At 39.4% G+C, this 19,398-nt stretch overlaps 1 protein-coding gene across 1 annotated transcript in view; it reads left to right on the plus strand.

Annotated features, from left to right (window-relative positions):
• The window catches only part of LOC102374267 (otogelin-like protein), a gene marked incomplete at its 5' end in the record, with an annotated part of 72,276 nt that extends 52,898 nt beyond the window's left edge, over nt 1-19,378 (plus strand). The window contains 6 exons of the mRNA XM_025191544.1: nt 3,553-3,731; nt 7,505-7,609; nt 10,065-10,184; nt 11,970-12,015; nt 16,005-16,084; nt 17,542-19,378. Of these exons, the coding sequence (XP_025047329.1) occupies nt 3,553-3,731; nt 7,505-7,609; nt 10,065-10,184; nt 11,970-12,015; nt 16,005-16,084; nt 17,542-17,742 (731 nt within the window). The remainder of the gene's footprint in view (nt 1-3,552; nt 3,732-7,504; nt 7,610-10,064; nt 10,185-11,969; nt 12,016-16,004; nt 16,085-17,541) is intronic.
• Nucleotides 19,379-19,398: the final 20 nt, after the last annotated feature.

Raw genomic sequence — 19,398 nt, forward strand, 5'->3', positions numbered from 1 at the left:
TCTCTTCATCCAGCTAACGAGGCAGCCGGCGGAAGAAGGTGATCAAGTTTGTTTGACAGGTTGTACTTTATAAATCCATGCTGGGTGCTTGTAAAATGGCCTTTCTTAGGATATGCTCTAGTAATTTCCTGGATATCAAGATGAGGCTAACCAACCAATAGTTCCTTGGATCCTCCTTTTTCCTGTTTTAAAGAAGGCACTATGTTGACCCCTTTCCAGTCCTCAGCTTGTCCCCTTCTTTATCCAAATAATTCGTATTAGGTATCTAGTTGCAACTTAACATTTTAGTGAAAATTGAGGCAAAGTAGCTGTTGAGTAGATCTGCCTCTTGCATCTGCTATTAAGAGTTTGCCGTGGCTATTTAACAATAGGTCTGCTTCTTCCTTAGTCTTTCTTTTCTGGCCTACATACTTATAGAACCTTTTCTTATTGCCATAACCTTTCTCACCAGGTGCATCTCATATTTTACCTTGGCCTTCTTGATTTTGTTCCTCCATGTTCTTGCTATTTCCTGGTGTGCGTCCTTGGTGACCTGCCCATCTTTCCACTGCCTGCATGCTTTCCTTTTGCATTTGAGACATCCTAGAAGGTCCTTGTGCATCCACATAGGCCTTTTGCCATTCTTCTTTTTCTTCCTTTGTGTCTGAACTGTTTCTTATTGGGCTTCCAATATTGTGCCCTTTAGAAGCTTCCAGCCCTCCTGAGCACCCTCCGTATGTCACCCCATGGCACCATGCCTACTATCTCCTTAAGCTAGTTAAAATCTGCCTTTTTGAAATCCAGTGTCATAGTTTTGCTGACTTCGTGCTTTCCCCATCTCAGTATCATGAATTCTATCGTATCATGATCACTTCCTCTCAAGTTTCTTATCATCTTCATGTCTTCCATCAATTCTTCCCAATTGGTTAGGACAAGATCCAACACGGATGATCCCCCATTTGTATCCTCAACCTTTTGGAAACAGAAAGTTGTCCCCCACAAGTTAGGAATTGGCTTGGCATTTTATTTCGCTGTATTATTCTTCCAGCAGATGTCTAGACAATTGAAATCTCCCATCAATACCATCTCATAACTTTGGGATAATTTGGTCACCTCCTTGAAGAGCGCGACCTAATGATCTAAGGGAAGCTGGGTGACAGTGACCACGAGCTGATCACCTTCATCTGCCATAAAGCTGGCAAGTCAGTCAGCAATGCAGAAGTCCTCGACTTCAGGAAAGCTGACTTTGACAAGCTAAGGAGGCTAGTCAGTGAGGCCCTAAAGGGCCACAATCCAAAGAGGAGGGGAGTTCAGGACAAGTGGTTGCTCCTCAAGGGAGCAATCCTGGGTGCACAAGCAAAGTCTATCCCGACTCAGAGGAAAGGCAGCAAAAGGGCACAGCAGCTCCCTTGGCTCTCCAAGGAACTGGTGGACCTCCTGCATCTTAAAAGGAAGACCTACAAAGGATGGAGGACTGGAACCATCACCAAGGAGGAATACTCTGCTCTGGTCTGGATCTGCAGAGAGCAAACCAGAAAAGCCAAGGCTTCCTCCTCCTGAACCAGGGAACAGGTTCATGCATGCTTTTTACATACGAGGTGGCATCACCACCTTTTCTCCCAATCCTATTGTTCTGAAACAAAGTATAGCCTTCAATGTTGACATTCCAGTCATAAGATTTGTCTCACCCGGTCTATGTTATACCAATCAGATCATAGTTTTTTTCACAGGCTGTGACTTCCAATTCACTTTTTTTCTCCATACTTCTTACGTTTGTATACATACATCAAACCCTTTTGCATTCCAACCTATACGTTTCTCTTTTGCATCACTTGTTGCTGACCTGTGGCTCTGGCCCTGTCCCAGAGTTGATCTGCTTCTTCTAGTCCTTTCACCAACCCCCATGGAACCTAGTTTAAAGCCCTCCTTACTAGGTTTGCCAGTTGATGCTAAAAGATGCTCTTTTCAATTCTAGTTAAATGGATCCCATCTCTTGATAGCTGTCTGCCTCCACAGAACACCTGTCCATTATTAAATAATCCAAAAGCTTCACATCAACACTATCTCAGCCACAGGTTTACTTCCATGATACAATGATCCCTGCCTGGATCTGTGCCTTCCTCTGTGAGGACTGATGAGAATGCAATATACGCTCCAAGATCCTTAAACTTTTTCAAACCTCCTTTGCTCCCTGCAGGGCACCTAGGCCAGGGCTGCCATCTTGGGGCTCTACTAGCTATGCCAGCCAAAGTAGCAAGTGCTGGGGAGAGCTGCTAGGGTGTGATGCTGGGGACCACTTCTCTGGCCACTAGGGAGTGCTGCTCTAGCAACCACCATTCTGCCAGTTCTTTTCAGGTTGCTATGCAATCCCAGCTCCTGCTTGAAGTCTGCTGCAGTTACCCACAGAGTGGCTTCACTGTTTGGCAGTATCTCTACCTAATAAATAAAAGGACAGTGAAGGAAGCTTTTTTTTCAAGGTGGCATGTGTTAAGCCTATTGCCTTTTTGGGGGATTAAAAGGGAATCTTTTCTTGTTAGGTCAAATTGGCAGTGGTCTGAATTTATTTGCTTCCCTCACACCATTGTGGAAGCCCAACTGGGATAAAGAATACGATCTTTCTTGTCTGTCTTTCTATGGGGAGGTTCAGGTTGTCACCACTTGTAGTATGTGTCCAATGCAGGGTTAATAGGTACATCTCCTGGATTTAAATAAGACTTGCTGGTGAACCTTGCAGTTGTAAGGAGAAGGGCAGTGGCAACGTGTAGAGCACCAGTGTGCCCTGAATGAATGCACTGGCTGCTTAGGCCATGGGCACGGGGGGCAGGCGAGAGTGCCGGTGCCGTGCCTGCAAGCGCCAGCCGATCACTGCGATCACTGCAGCTGCTTCTGGGAGTGGCTGGTGCATACTCTCGGAAGTGACTAGTGATCTCCTGGGGGGACCCCCCACCAGTTGGCGGGACTGGCCTCAGGGAGGGCAGTTGCCCATGGAGAAGGGAACAATTGAAGTCCTAGGGACTGAAATGCTTCAATGGTACTTCAATGGTACTTCAATGGTACATTTTATCCCAAATTGAGCTGAGTTCTAAGATAATAGTCTGGTGGCTGTTGGCTCTACCTTAAGCTATTGGTTCTATCCCCCCTTTGCCTCTGGTTAAATGTTTGATGCATGAGATGGGGGGTGTGTTCCAAACCATATTCTGCTTAAAATCTTTCCTAGTGTCTGTCTCATTCATTGTTGTGCCCCGAGGAACGCACCAAATACTTGGAAATAACTGAGTTTCTTCTGGTTATGAAGCCCTTCATATATCCATGTGTAGCATGATTCTTGTTTAGAAGCCAAGTTCTTCACTGTTTTTACTTCCCATGGAAGTTTATACAAATTAATGGGATTGAACTAGAAGTTATGTATGGGCTTAACTGAAGGCATGCTATCTGCAGAAGAAACTTTTAAAACTTTTATGAAGTGGGGGAGCTGGCCCAAGTGAGGTTTTTTTTGTAAGCAGTCCTGTTCATTTAATAGAAAACATGTTCCTGATGGCCCATTTCTTTCTTTTTCTTTTCCTTCTAAATTAGAAAAAGAGGATGTATGTGTGTTTCAAGAAGTAACTTTGTTAAATCCTGGGCAATTTATGATTCAGTATTTGGATGGAGATCTTTGTTACACAGTACAGTGTTTACAAGAAAAAGATCATAACACAGGATATCATGCTATGGATTTTACAGTGGTGAACTGTTCTCAGCAATGTGAGACTGTGAGTATTTTTAAAACTTACTAATGCTGTAATTTATGAACAGAACTTTATGATTACAAATGATAGATTGAAGTAAAGAAGGCTACTATTTAAGAAAGTGCAGTAAGTACTTAAGAACTTAGCAATGGTGATTGCTCTACCTAGGCCCTAGACATGCATAATATTTGTTGCACTGCATTTACTGCTTTTGTGCAAATAAAAGAGTATCCTCATTTTCACACTGGTTTTTGTTGCACCAAAGAAATGGTCATTTCATCACAAAAATGGTGGATCCGTGACAATTAACTCTTTTAACCAACAATTTCTTTGTTGTGGTAAACTTTTCTGCAATATGTTTAACATATGTACAGGGTTCTCCAGACCCCAGTGTCCCCAGGCTTTTAACAGTCTCCCACAACATTCTTATAAGCAAGCTAAGGAAATACAGACAACATGAAATATTATAAAGTGGATAAACAACTAGTTGTATCCTCATACTCAGTGAGTGGTCATCAGTAGCTCAATGTTTAGCTGCAAGGAGGTATCAAGTGGAGTCCCCCAGGGGGTCTGTCAAGGGTCCAATGTTGTTTAATATCTTCATTTCTGATTTGGATGATAGGATTGAGTGCATGCTAATTTGCAGATGTGACGCAAGGTTGGATGGAATTAGACATTCTAGATTTAGGGCTAGGATCCACAATGATTTGGATCAACTGCAGAAATGGTATGTGGTCAGTTAGATGAGATTCAGCAAGGACAAGTGCCTAAGTCTTACACTTGGGATGGAATCATTGTATGCACAAATATAGACTGGAGAATGACTGGCTAGGTTGCAGTACTTCAGAGGAGGACCTACATGTTACAGTGTAGCATAAGCTGAATATGTGCCAACAGTGTGCTCTTGTTGCCAAAAAAGCAAATAGCACGCTGGGCTGTATTAACAGGTCTGTCGCTTGTAAATCAAGAGAAATTATTCTTTCACTTTATTCAGCACTGATGAGGCCTCACTTGGAGTACTGTGTCCAGTTTGGGCTCTCCACTTCAAGAAGGATGTGGACAGATTGGAAAGGCTTTAGCACAGAGAGACAAAAATGATGGCCTGGGAAGAGAGACAAAAATAGTGGCCTGGGAAGCAAAACTTATGAGAAAAGGTAGAAAGATCTAGAGTTATTTAGTCTGGAGAAAAGAAAACTGAGGTGGGATTTGATAGCAGTCTTCAAATACCTGAAGGGGGATTACAGAAAGAATGGAGATGGTATTTTATCTGTGACCCTAGGGGACAAGACTAGAAACAATAAGCTTAAACTGCAGCAGAGGCAATTTAGGTTGGAGACTGGAAGGAAATTTCTGACTATGGGGGTGGGGGCAGTTCAAACATTGGAACAGGCTACCTAAGCAACTGTGAAATTTCAGGAGCAGGTTGGACATGAGTGAAATGGTTTAATTAGGGATGATCCTACCTGGAGCAGGGGGTTGGACTAGATGACCCCAAGAGGTTCTTTTCAGCCTTATTTTCCTATGATCTTATCATCCCACAGTTCTCCATCCTCTCCACTCAAGGGTGGGTGGAGGGTTGTGGGAAGGGAGGGAAAATGATTGACTCCCTGATGGCTCATCCCACCAGCAAGCTGTCAGGGTGCTCTGCAGCAACTGGCTTGTAGGTAGCCCAGGTAGTCCTGGCTGACAGTCAGCAATGGTTGACTGGGCACAAGTGGTAGCAAGGGCTGACTGGGTCATCTCTGCTAGCCAATCAGCCTGTACCACTATGCTTGAGGGTAGCTCTGTCACAATTGTTGGTAGATGGCAATGATGACAGGATTGCAGCACCAGCAGGGATTGATTGAGTAGTCTCTGGCCACCCATCAGCCCTTGCCACCATAGATGGTTTGCAAACAGCCCGTGGTGGCAACGGCTGTTAAGGCTGCAGCGGCAGCAGGCCCTGATTGGGTGGTGGAGACTGCCCAGTCAGCCTTTTGCCATCTCAGGCAGCCCTGACAGCCATTGTCACATAGCAGTTGGGTAGTAGCAACAGCTTGATCAGTCATTGCCACTATGGGTGGCTTTTGGGTGGCCAGATCAGCTGTTACTATGGCAGCAGCAGCTGATCAAGTGAGCCTGTCCTGCTCAAAGACAGGTTTCTTAGTGGTGGAGGTGGGGAGGGGAGCTACGAAGTAACAGCCTATGCTCCCATGGCTAGTGTGTGTGTCTTTGGGCCCCTCTAGATATTCAGGTAAAGACGTATTAAGATCTGATGCATGATCCCCACAATCATCCTTCCTGCTCTGCCACATGTGGCTGGCAGAAGGTATGATTGTGGGATCCAGTGTCAGATGCCTCCATTGCCTAAATGCTGTAGTGCATGGAGCATTCCTGTGGCTAGGAGCCCTGTCAGCTGATGCGACTCACAGCTGCAGGGTCATACCTTGCTACATGTGCAAATAAGGCTGAATAGTAACCAGACATAAAGTTATTATACTTTTTTGAGCAACAACTTTATAGCTTTTTATGGCATGTGATAGCTACTTTGCACTTGTAGCCTTTTTAAAATTAATTGCACAGTTAACAGTTAACTAGTTAATTGCATAATATATGTAACATGCAGAGGGGGCCTCTCTTGCACTCCAGCCAAGGATAGCACATGCACTTCCCCCCATAACAATCTATTTTGTCGTGCTACTACAAACTTTGTAGCACTGCAAAAATAACAGATTAGGGCCTTAGCCCGGGTCTATCCTATAATAATAGGTGCTATTGTACTGCATGGTGACAAACTCAAACTTGTTATAGTAAGACACAGTGGGCTTGATGTCAGCATAGGCCAGTATCTCTCAACCCTTTAAGACTTGAGGCAGCCCTCTGAAAATGCCAACTTTTAAGCTTTCCCTCTTTTTTTGAATACAGAAAAAGAATAGAGTAATTCTTCTGTTGCAAAGAACCCAGGAAGACCACAGTAGATCAGAATGTTTTTGATATTGAATTCTTGTTTGAAATCTCTAGGTTTATCTTATGAATCATGAATGCACATCTAACAGGGCAAAAGTTGCTTGGCATCCTGGGGCACCCTTGAAAAAGATCTCAAGGCACCCCAAGGGACAGTGGCATCCTGGTTGAGAATCACTGGCATAGGCTATGCAATCCCTCTGGGCGCTGGCTCTTATTTGGGTGGCTGTTCTTTACTGAAGCCTGTGTTGCATGTGTACTACAATTTAAAGTTGTATAAACATTTTAAATGTAAAATTGTCCACAACTATGGCATATTCAAATCTGCTGTTTTATTTTTAAACTTGCATTATAAGCTGAAGGCAAGTAATATGTGTATGTATTATGTGCTGGCACTTTTCTACTCTGTTGATATTGTTCTCTAGGTTTGATTCCCAACTTTATTTCATAGCTGATGTCTTTATTTTTGCAATCGTATGCTGTATATACTGTAAATGTTAAATACAGCTCACTAAAATAGATAACCTGTATTCTTTGTTCCTTTTTGGTATTTCAAGTCTTAATGGTCAGACTAGACTTAATTCATTAAACTAAAAATACAGAATCATTTATGGAATAAGTAAAGGTTGTGTGTGCCATAAAAAAACATTTAGATGGAGCCTAGATTAAAACACCAGGTAACACCCCTCCTTAACTCTATGGAGAATTAGGATGTGGTTTCAGATCCAAACTTTCTGTGTTGGGATAAGATCTGCTGAGAGAGAATACAGACAAGGAAATAACACACCAACTTGTAATTAGTCACCTGCATGTTAACAAAATTGAAGGTTTTTTCTTTTCTTTTCTTTTACTAGCATCAAATATACATCCCTTCTTCCAGTCATCATACTTGTTGTGGCACTTGCCGAAATGTGTCATGTCCTTTTTATTCTGCGAATGGAACACTAGCTATATATGAAGTAAGTACTCCTGGGCAGCTGTAACAAATAGTATCAATAGCACATGGCTTTACTCTGGTTTCTGACAGGAATCTATTTGGTGGCTATATTATGAGAACTTATTTTCACCTTTCTTTTGGTGTAATCACATGACTTCTTTTTCATTCTTTCAGCCAGAAAATAGTTGAGAGCAAAAAAACCCTGAATTTAGTGCCTGACTTTCAGCAGTGCGAAGCATCCACAACTTAAGCTAGGGGGCTAAGCACTTCCTAATATCAAGCTCCCTAGAACACAGGAATTAATATTGATGGAAGGACTTTGTTTAGGAGAGTTTTTGCATGTTTAAATATACCCACATTTGGCAGTATGGATTGCAGAAAGAGGACAGAAACAATTGTTACCATTACATTTTTATGATAAAGAAGACTTGAAGCCTAACATAATGGCTGCTTGCCAGCAACCAATGTTAGTGACTCTTCTACTGTTTGGCCCCCCTCTACAAGTGCAGGTAAAGGCACAATTGGATCTAATCCATGTTCCACACAGTTGCGCTTCCTGCCATGCCACAGGAGGTGTGATTGTGGGATTGCACATTAGATCCAATTGCACCTTATTTCAGGTGTAGGGGAAGCCCGATCCTGGGCTTCCCCTGAACCAGCAAGAAGCAAGCTCCCACAGCTGGGGACCATGTGCAGTTAGGATGGAGTGTTCCACGCCTCATGGGGCTTTTGGTCCCAGCTGCACCACATGTGGGGCACAGCTGGGGCTGAGGGCCCCATCAGTTGTGGGACTCAGCCCCTTCAGCTTTGGGGGACTGCTATGGTCTCCCAGCTAGCAGTGGAGGGGGAGAGGAGTGCCCCTCAGCTGGGAGTTCACAATGGCTGCGAGATCCCAGTAGCTGAAATCTCTCAGCTGTTGCCTGGAGTGCCCTTGCAGCCCTGCAGCTGGGAGGCTGCATTCTCCTGGAGGTGTGTTATGCTCCTCAGCAGATGGGAGATCACAGCACCTGTGGTCTCCCAGCTGTAGGACAGCCTACATGTGCAAATTAAAGCTGGATAGAAACCGGCTATAAAGTTATTACACATTTTTAAGCAATAACTTTATAGCTGATTAGACCTTTTTAAGGCACGATACTTAAATTTCACATGTAGCCAGTCTAAATTTATTGCTCAATTAGCAAGGTAATTGCACAATAGATGCAGCATATAGAGGGGGCCTCAGTGTGTGTAGCTTTCAGAACCATTGTAAAGCAGTTGGGATTGTTTAAGAACTTGCATGTGATAATATAAAATTAATACTTATTTGTATCTGTATCATTTTAGATTGAGTTAAATTTTGTGTGAAGCTATTAACAGCATTTATTACCTTACTGTTTATATTTCTTCCACAAAGACAAATATGGTTGTTGGCTCTGCTGACTAGTACATTGGTAGGAATATTACCAAGGTCACGATCACTTGCTCCCTTTCCTGTTATATGGGAGGTGAAATGACCTGCTAATGGGAGTTTGAACTCTCACTTTTTGCAAATTCTAGTTATTTAAAGAAAAGAAGGAAAATAGGGAAGATTTGTCATGTCCCTTTACCACCCTGGAAAGACATGCAGTTTGACTCTTAAGGGCCTTTCCATTGACTTCAGCTTTTGATCACATCTGTAGTGGACCAAGTGCCTTCATAGCCACGCTATACTGAGACATGTAGGGTGCAGACAGATGTTAGAGCCCCCTCCCCAACCAACAGACCTGTTGGGCTAGCAGGGAGGGGTGCTGGAGCTAGCTTGCACCAGCCCTGGCCAGCAGGTTGGGGGCAGTCGAGCAGCCTTGGAGGAAGCTGCTGGACCACCTCTCTCCCCAGCTCCCCCCCCCCCCCCCCCCCCCCCCAACTCTAGGGCTGTCAGAGGGGGAGGGAGGAGGAGGGTGAAGTTGAGGGAACTCCCAGCTGCTGAATATCTAGAGCTGAGGAGGAGCTGTGGGGGAGAATGGAGCCCCCTCACTGTGCAGGTCCACCCCACCCACCAGCTACCCCCAATACCACAGCCAGGGTAGCTGGGGGGAGGGGTACCTGTGAGGTAAGGGAACTCCATTGTCAACCCCCACACCGACTTCCTCCTCAACTCTGGACATTCAGTAGCCACGACCACCCTCTCCTTTGCTCTCCCTGCCCCTGACAGCTGTTGGTGGGGCAAGACTGTGCTGGTAGCATTAGCCCAGTCCCACCCCCATGCAAAAAATTAATCCTGGAGGGAACACAAGTTTCCTAAATTAATCTGCTTTTGAGCACCTTACTGTGATACCTGATTTAACCAGGTTAATTTTTCATACCATCGGTCATTTTAAAAACACTCTGCAGCCATGCATGTGTGTTGTGACATGGCTGTAAAGCGCTTCCAGGGGCCAGATCATTCAAAAATGCCACTTCTCTCTGTGCCCATAAGGGCTACTGTAACATTTTGTCTACTCTGTTGGTTTTTTTTATAGGAGGGGAGCACCTGGAACTCCAACTGTACTAAATATGAGTGTGCAAAGACTGATACAGGTGCAGTGATACTGGGATCTAGTGTTGCCTGTCCCCCCTTTAATGAGACTGAATGTACAAAGGTTTGTAGTGTGTGATGACAAATTATAATGATGAATCTTTTGTTTTGGAGCTTGGTCTTCTCTTCAGGTCTGACATGCATATTGCAATTTCCATAGAATGATTAATCTAGAAAATATGTTGGTAAGTAGAAAAAAACAAAACAAATATAAACCTTTAAATGAGTAGTTCATGGTCTTGTGGTTTATATTTTTGTTTGTTTGATTTATATCATATAATCCAAGTGAAGTTTGCTGTTAGGATTTTGTTTAATCTGTATCAAGCCTGATGCATTTGTTTCTATAGGTAGTTGCTTCAATACTTCTTATTTTAATTCTGAGGAGGGCCCACAGTTTTCAGAGTTTATAAACCAAATAATCCAGCTCAAGCAGCTTTGAAACTTTGCAGATAAAGGTGGCATAGTTTCAAAATTCCTTAAATTGAGCAAGGATTAGAAACCTGCCAAAGTGCCCAAAGACTTTGGGATCTCTGTATAACAAGCAGCTCTGCTTTGTGAAGATTATAAATTACTTGCGTATACCTACCTAAAATGTAAAGTCTATAAACCAAAGAACTGTGGTTCAGAGAATTTGAGTATTTCATACTTGTCCTTTTTTGTTTAAAGAATACTTGTTTTCAGCTTAAATTTGTAGCATACAGAATTATTTTTGTATTTTTGGTGCATTCTTGATGCTAATTTCTTCCAATCCTGAATTAAAAATTGCATCATAAATTGAACTGTATTTATGCTTTGGCACTATGCCAAAAACTTCTCCTTATTGTCAGAACCTTGTCATCACGTTTTACTCTTTAACAACAATCCAGATTTTCATGAATTAGCTTCCAGAATCTGTCTGAGTTTACATTCAGAAACTCTAAGCATTAACTTCAAATGAGAGCCAGTTTTGGACAGTAGGTCAGATTAATTTAGGATTTAACAAAGATTTAAGGTAACTTTTTAGCACTTTTATTGGAAATCTTGATCAACATGTGTTATGATTTTCCTGTAATGGTACAGAAAAACCATACTTATGGGGTATAATGCAAATAAGTAGTTTTGTTATCTTTTGTATGTTATTTTTACTAAAGTACCGTGCTGCTGCTGCTGAATTTGTAATTTCTGTATATGTAATAAGAGTGAGCAATGAAGTTTTTGTATATGCCTGTATCAGGTAAGGGAAATCCCTTTTTTATTAAAACGTCCTCATGTTGTACTTTCTTCACTCCTGCTTACACACTGTTTGAGAAGAAAACACTAACAAAGATTAATTACAGTAAAGGAAAGGAAACTTGTATGAACTGATGAATCGGAATATATATATTACAAATTACAAAATTAAAGAGATTTTGTTGTGAAGAGCTCTCTGTCTATAGCTATACAGAACTAGCTATAGTCTGCTAGTTTCTGTAGTACATAAGCAATATAAATCCCTTTTTAATTTGCAGCAAACATGTTATATTCGTACACTGAACTTTTAAAGTGTCCCAGTAGCTCCTGAGGATGGGGAAATGATGATAATGTTTATGAAAACTGACTGTTCTGTTGATTCAAGGGAAGCCAGTTGAGATAAGCACAGTCATAACAACAAGCTCATTTTCAGCTATTACATTTTAAAACAGTTCTGAGATTTTTAATCCATATCCTCTAATGGTGTAAATGTGTGCAACTCGATTGACTTCATTTTTGATGAGATGCCAATCTACACCAACTGGAGATCTGGCAATTCGTATCCTAAATCTATTCAGATATAATAGGGTATTGCATTGGGCACAGTCTTTTTTGATATATTTTCCTCTTCTTTTCCTAGAATGGAGGCACTGTACAGATTTACAATGATGGCTGCTGCAAGACCTGTAAGTGAAGAAGGCTGCACTACATGCTAGTTTGGCTTTGGTTTTGGAGAGCTGTGTTTTTTAACCTCAGTGGCTGGGACATAAGGAAGAAAAAAGCATGCAGTTCCCAAATCAAGCACAAATGTGATAGTTCTTTTTTAACAGCTATTTATTGAAAGGTCTTGCTTCATATGGCTGCTGACACGGTGATTTTTAACCTTATCGTTCTGGAGTATAACCAAATCTCTCCAAAAACAGCCTGAGGAAGATGAAAAGTAATCTCATTTGAAATAATGAAATGATTCATTATTGTTAAGATTACTCTAAATGAGTAATCTTAAAGTACTCATTTAATTTTCCTTATAAATGTGCTGAACAAAATTTCTAAAACTAATACCTAATTTGATATTTTGACAAATCTGTGTAATTATGGGTTTTTTCTGGTTTGTTTTCATATGCTTTCTAGGGCAAGGGTACTGAAATGCATTACTTTTCAGATTAAAAAGTTAACTCTTTCCACCCTAGAAAATATATTAAAACCCAAAATAAGGAGTTGCAGAGCATTGAACAGACAATTATTGATGGTAACAAAAGGCATAATTCTATACAAAATGGAGACTGCTTTTGAGCTGAAGATTGGTAGTTTATGATGTGCAAGTTTGAAACATTAGTAATGAATTATGATTTAAGTCATGTGGCAGATTCTGCTTTAATTTACTGATGTTTAAAAACAGAACAAACTTTTGAAAACAGAATCCGCCCATCTGCAATTATGAGCTAAGAAAGATGGTGGTTGTTTAGTTTGGGAATGGTAAACTGCATAAAATGAAACTCCTGCAGAAAGAGTTCCTAAGAAATTTCAAGAATAGAGGTGGTTGGAAACCACAAGTTATCACTCCCCCTTTTTTCCCCCTTTTCACCAGAATTAAAATATTTGGGCAGGTCTTTCAAAAGGGTCATTCATTTACAAGTTAGAAAAGCAAAGCTGAAGAATAATTCACTGAAGTCCATATAAATGAGGTGGGTTTCATTTAGAAAATTAGACTAAAATATTGATGACTACAAATATTTTCTGCGTCTTGCAATATCAGGAAAGATTTAGCTTTCACAATGTTTTGTGGCCTCAGGAAAGGCATTGTTATACTTCAGAAATATTTGCTGAGGTGGCTGCTAAAAATTAAAAAGCACAATACATACATGCTATTTTTATTTTTTTTATTTTATTTGTTTTTTTTAAACTAAAAGCATGTGCCCTGTGGTAAAGCAGTTAAAAACACAATTTAAAAATAGAGCTTGCAACACCTTGGGGTTGTAATGGGAACAAGTAATCCTTTTGAAAAGAGCTTGATTAAATGCATGCAAAGTGAGTTCATGTATTTAATTCTTACCTTGCCATAGTTATAAGATACATATTATAAAAGTTTGGTATATATGGAAATCTCTTCATGGTTTTGCTTTAACCAGGAAAGTAGGGAGTCGCCAGTGAGATCTTTTAGTAGCCACAGAATTTCTAAATTTGGATGACAAAACAGGAATGCTCATCAGTCCTTATAAAAAGAAAAATTGCAGTTGGCAGTGTAAGAATTAATGAAATGTCGTTTATGTAAAAATGTTTATTTCACAAGAAACTTATATTCCTAATAATTCTGCCAGGTTCTGGAATGGGTGTATTACCCTTTGCCATTAGCCCAGTAGTCTCTACTGATAGTATTAATTGTGAACCAGGTATTATTTTTAATAATGTATTTTCTTTTTAAATATTGTAAGCGTTGTTTGTAGCGAGAAACTTCTATATATGATTATCAGTTCAATATAAACAGTATCACATTGATGCTGGCATGAGACTTGATACTAAGAGATGTTGCTCCTCTGTTGGCTTCCCATAGAGCATTGATTTTTTCCTTTCATAGGATTCAATTGCTCAGCACCTTTCAGGTTTAGGCACATTTAATGGTTAGATCATCTTGCTGAAGATCCTTTTTTCCCCACTCCTTTTTAATAGCTGCTTATTTATATTAAAATAATTATCATAAGAATGATGCTTTTACAAATACAATCATCTTGAACTATTATTACCAAATGACCCGAGTTCTATTGTGTGTCTGTAGGAAAATCCATGGCAGAAACCTTTTTTTTTTTTTTAAAGTAGTGGATTTTATTGCTGAGTCTATATTTAGAAGATAAGGATTTATGCAATATTTTGTTTTTCACATCTGCCACTTTTTTTAAAATGGAAAGAAAAGAGAGTTAAATCTTATAGATAGACACTAAGAAAAAAATGTGAAGAACTAAAAGATGAGTTGATGTTTTGTGATGATTATTCTCCATTTTATTATCACTGACATCATCTCAGAAAGCTATGATTAATTTCAACCCTTTTTTTATTTCGGTAAGGAATAGCAAACCAAGCACAACTGGTATTCAACACAGATATTATTTTCAAGCAGCTCACTTTAAAAGGAATTGAAAGGGGGAAAGAATAAGGAATGCTCTCTGTTTCTAAATGCAAAGTATTTTGGAGTTTTTATGACATGTCAGTAACATTTATAAATAGCAATGTCATATAACAACCGACAATAATCTATATGCCTATAATATATTGACATTCAGTGGGACTACTTGAGTAATGCTCAAAAAGCTGAGTAAGTAAAGATGGTGCACTAGTGAGAAGAATTCTGTAGTACACTCTTTTATATCAAAGTCCATCAGGACAGTAACAGTCAATCTGTATATGTATTTAATCCTGTGTTAAGTAGGTTGGCTTCAGTAGTAAGACGCTCCCAATGCACGTGTAATACATCTACTGAAGCTATGGCTCCTGTAACATGCTGCAGTGGGTTATTCAGCATTGGTGGATCTTACTTGCTGAGTTTCTTAGCACTTGCTGATTTCCGTGGAACACGGGGAGTGAGTTGAGGATGAAATAAGACTCCTTTGGGAGGTCTTAATTTACATGCTGGAAATACAAAATGACTATGTAGCAACATAGTTAGCAATTATTTGGAAACAGATTATGAAATTGGTGATGTATAATGTATATAATGAATAGACATAGCTACCTCATATACTGTGACATGTAGGTTTTGTGTAACGTTTACATATGTTCAGTACTCTGATTTTTAGCTTTTCAGTGTTGCAAGTGTCCCTCCTACTTGGATAGTTTTGCTTTTCAAATGCAAGAGGGCGCATCCACAAAAATCCACAAAACCCTTTAAAATGTTGTTATTGCATTAATTTCTATGTGAATTTATTTACCCCAGATGTAACCTAACCAACTCCAGCTCTGGGACTTGTGCATGCACCACATGTGAAATAAATATGTATTTACCCTTTCATCCCATCTTAAAGCTCTGTCAGACCACTCTAACAGAAAGACATTTAAATCTGTATAATTTTCTTTACATAGTACATGCAGAATATACTTCAGGTTTAAGGATTTTTACTTCCTCATGGCATTAGGTTACAGAAATGTTTATAAAATCATATTTATTTTCAATATTTAATAGAACTCAACAGCATTAGCACTGAAAATTCAAGCTAGTGTCAATGATGTTTGTATATTCAGCCTTGAAATACTATATATTACCCTTTTCTGTTTGCTGATTAAATATTTTTATCATGTATGTTTAATCACCAAAAGCATCTTAAACTAAATAGTAAATCATGATGACATTTCAACATTTACCACCTCTTTAAATGTTCCTGGGACTGTTATATCCTGATTATTCCCTAGTTTAAAAGTCTAGATTTTTTTCAGGGAACATTTAACAGCTATATGATATCAGTGTATTAAATATGAATATGTATTACATATGCAAGTGCTTAAGATCTAATGGTGAACATTTGCTAGAATATATGATCTGGGTATGGAAATAATACATTCACTGCATAATTAAATTAAAATATAACTATTTAGCTATTATAATTCTGTGAATGTTCCTTTATTAATAATGAACAAATACAGAGTAGAATGTATATTTAATGAATCAACATTTTCTATGTTTTCTTAGGCAAAAAAGAGGAAAGAATTTGCCAGAAAGTGACAGTGAGAACAACTATAAGAAAGAATGACTGTATAAGTCAAACTCCGGTAAGTATATAAAACTGCATTCTTTCTGCTTCATGGTGAGCTTCAGCTAGCCAAGAAAGCCACATATTAAATAAGGATTGCAGCTATCAGAATTCACCCAAAATGCTGCAATCTTCTCATAACAACTCTGACAATGTTATTCTATTTGTCAGTGTAAGTAAAAATTAATTGTTCCTGCCTATGTGGCAGAAATGCCAACCCCCCCTACATGGAATAACATGTGTCTCCAAATGAAAAGCACACAATATAATTGCCTACCACTGACAAAAGCCATTGACCTCTTCATCATGAAAAAACCTCCCACTCTAAAAGAAGAGGAAAATGTTACCATTTACACATAATGAGAATACCACCACATTCCTCCTTAAGGACCTCAATTATATTAAATGCCCTTTCTTTCTCATAATATATCTCTGCATAACACGGTGATGATCTTCTTTATGAAGATAATTTAAGATATCTGACCTCTGCTTTGGTGATGTTCCATTTATAAACGCCTATTATGTATGTAATGTGTGAATATGTCAATAAGGTGTGGATAAAGAAGAACCAATTAACATAATTGGTTTAAATTTGCAAAAGGTCTGTGACCAAATGCCACAAAAAAATCTGTTAAAAAGCTTAAGTAGTGGTAGGGTGAGAGTAAGGTTTTATGATCAACCAGGAAGTGAGTAGGAGGCAAAGAAAATAATAGAAGCAAATGGTCACTTTTTTGTCTTGGCAAAAGGTTGATGTGAAGTGCTTCAATTTTCGTTATAGGTCCAGTGTTTAAATATATTTACTAATGATCTAGAACAGTGATGCCCAGCCTTTTGGCCCTATGGGCTGGGTGAGTGCCATGGGTTTGCTCCAGGCCAGATCCCATGCAGTCACAAATGGGGTTGGTCCATGGATATATTCTAGTCCCAACATAAATATCAGGGGAATCCCACTCAAAAGTTTAGGGTTGCAGCTGGGCACCCAGTCGGTGCGCAGGAGCAGAGGTTACTTCTGGTTGCTGCCTTGATCACACAGCTGCTGGTAGCAGCCACTTTTTATTGGTACCCACCAAGTTGGTCCCCAGGGCATGCAGCGCTAATGTACCACTGGTAATACCCTTGCTACAATACTGACTCTATTGTCTACTTCTGATTCTGAAAACTGACTGTATGTATGATACCAGATACTAAAAAAAAAAGACTTTGAAACAAATTTAATTCAAAATGAGAACAAAGAATTTAATTAAAAAAAGAGAACAAAATGAGAACAAAGAAATTCACCTCAACTTAAACCTTTTACCATGTGGCTCAGTTTAGATATCTTTCAAATTATTTTAGAAAAGTAACATAATGAAATATAAGCAAGGTACTTTAAAACATAGAAACAGATTCTAATTACAGCTGATTTTGATATTTTTTATTTCATTGTGCAAATAAAATGTGAGATTCTGACCATGTCAATCTTCCTTTCACTGACAGATAAATGTGGCTTCTTGTGATGGGAAATGTCCCTCTGCAACAATTTTTAATGTCAATATTGATAGCCATTTAAGATTCTGTAAATGTTGTCGTGAAAATGGAGTACGGAATCTGACTGTGCCACTCTACTGCTCAGGAAATGGCACTGAAATTATATACGTCATACAAGAGCCTACAGACTGTTCATGCCACTGGAACTGATCATTTCCATATATGTGTATTTTCATATTGAATTGAAGTTGGTTTCCTGTCACTGCAAAAAATGTTCTATCCAAGTGTTTCAGCCAACATGATTTCTTAGCAAATTTAGTAGAAATTGTATAGATATAATGGCAAGAAAATTTTCATATATTGGCACATAGACACATTTCTTCTTCATCTCAAGGTACTAAGGTGTCAGTTATTTACTTCAGTAACTTTAAAAAGGAAAATTATTAGATTGCTTTAAAAAGAGAGAAAAAAAGATTGGTTGTGTTGGATCATCTTTACCTTGCTCAGAAGTTAATTTTTGTAAAAAAAAATTCCTTTTATCTTGGTGGTAGTTCCCCTAGGAATTACATAATGACTAGAACCTGCTTGAATTGAAATCCACTGAGGCCTTATACCCATGTTCAAATAATCTGGGACAATTCTCCCAGGCTTGTTCTCCTGGTAGACAAACTTACCCAGAGTTGCCTGAACCAACATTTGAATACTGAACCCTGGAAGAGCAGAGAGATTACAGTGCTCATGCTGTGTAGCCAGGGGGACCCTGTGCACATATCTTGGTGCGCTCCACAGGCTCCCTCAGTCTGCCTGGAGAAAGAATGGCAGCAGTGCACAGAGCAGCTCAGATTGGAGAGCCCAGATTGCCTGCATCTCCCTACAGCATGTGGGAGTTGTGAAGTGGGTGTGTTCTGTTTCCTGCTCATTTAGAGCAGCAGAGTCCAGCAAGCAACATATTGCATCCATGGCAGGGGTTGCTGGGAACAAAGCCTCCTGGGAAGCTGGAGGACTGTGCTGTGGCTTCTTTCAGAAAAGAACTTGCATAGACATTTGCTCTGCCAGGAGAAAATCTCCTGGGGGTGATTTAACCCTGGTTGTTCCCAATTATTTTTTTCCTGGAGTGGCCATTTTTATTTTGGGAGAAAAATCCTGAAGAAACTGAATGTCTGAGACATGGTCTGAGTAACTTTGTGACTGACATCGTTTTTTTTTTGTACGTTTAAAAATCTATGGCATAAATACTAATATACTATTATGCTTTAAAACTATAGCATTTTGCTTTTTTAATACCCCATAGCTTTGATTATTGTAATTAGTCAGAAGGAACTAAAGGGATCTGACTGTCACAATTATTATAAATATCTAAAGATTTGCTGTGGAGAGCAGGCTTATACTTCACCTTGATTTTTTGGTTCTTATAATCAATCAGAGGAGAAATTGGCTATTTACTGAGCTATTGAAGTGTCAAATGAGATGCCATTAATATATTTTCACTTTTGATAATAAATCAAACAATGCACCTTTTAGATGTTTTACTTGAGTTTTATCCTTTGTTTAATGGACAGAAATCTTTGTATTCAATATTTTTAAATGAACTAAATGTCAAGATTGTTTAAAAAATATTAAGGATGGATGCATTGCTTTAATCAGAGTTCTGTCATATGGAGTCTGGGAAAGGATAGTTTGTGGGTGGTTTAGTAAGCAGCTAAATTAAATAAAAGCATACAATATGTTACACATAGTCTTGTATTCTAAGCAGCAAATGTATTTTCCATTTTCTTAGCCATGGACTATTTATTGCCATATTAAGAATAAAAGATCTAACATGTCCAGGAGTAGATTGCCCTATGAACTCATTGGCTGAATTCTTTG

This window comes from Alligator sinensis, unplaced genomic scaffold (genome assembly GCF_000455745.1).
Source record: "Alligator sinensis unplaced genomic scaffold, ASM45574v1 scaffold672_1, whole genome shotgun sequence".
NCBI classification, from domain to species: Eukaryota; Metazoa; Chordata; order Crocodylia; family Alligatoridae; genus Alligator; species Alligator sinensis.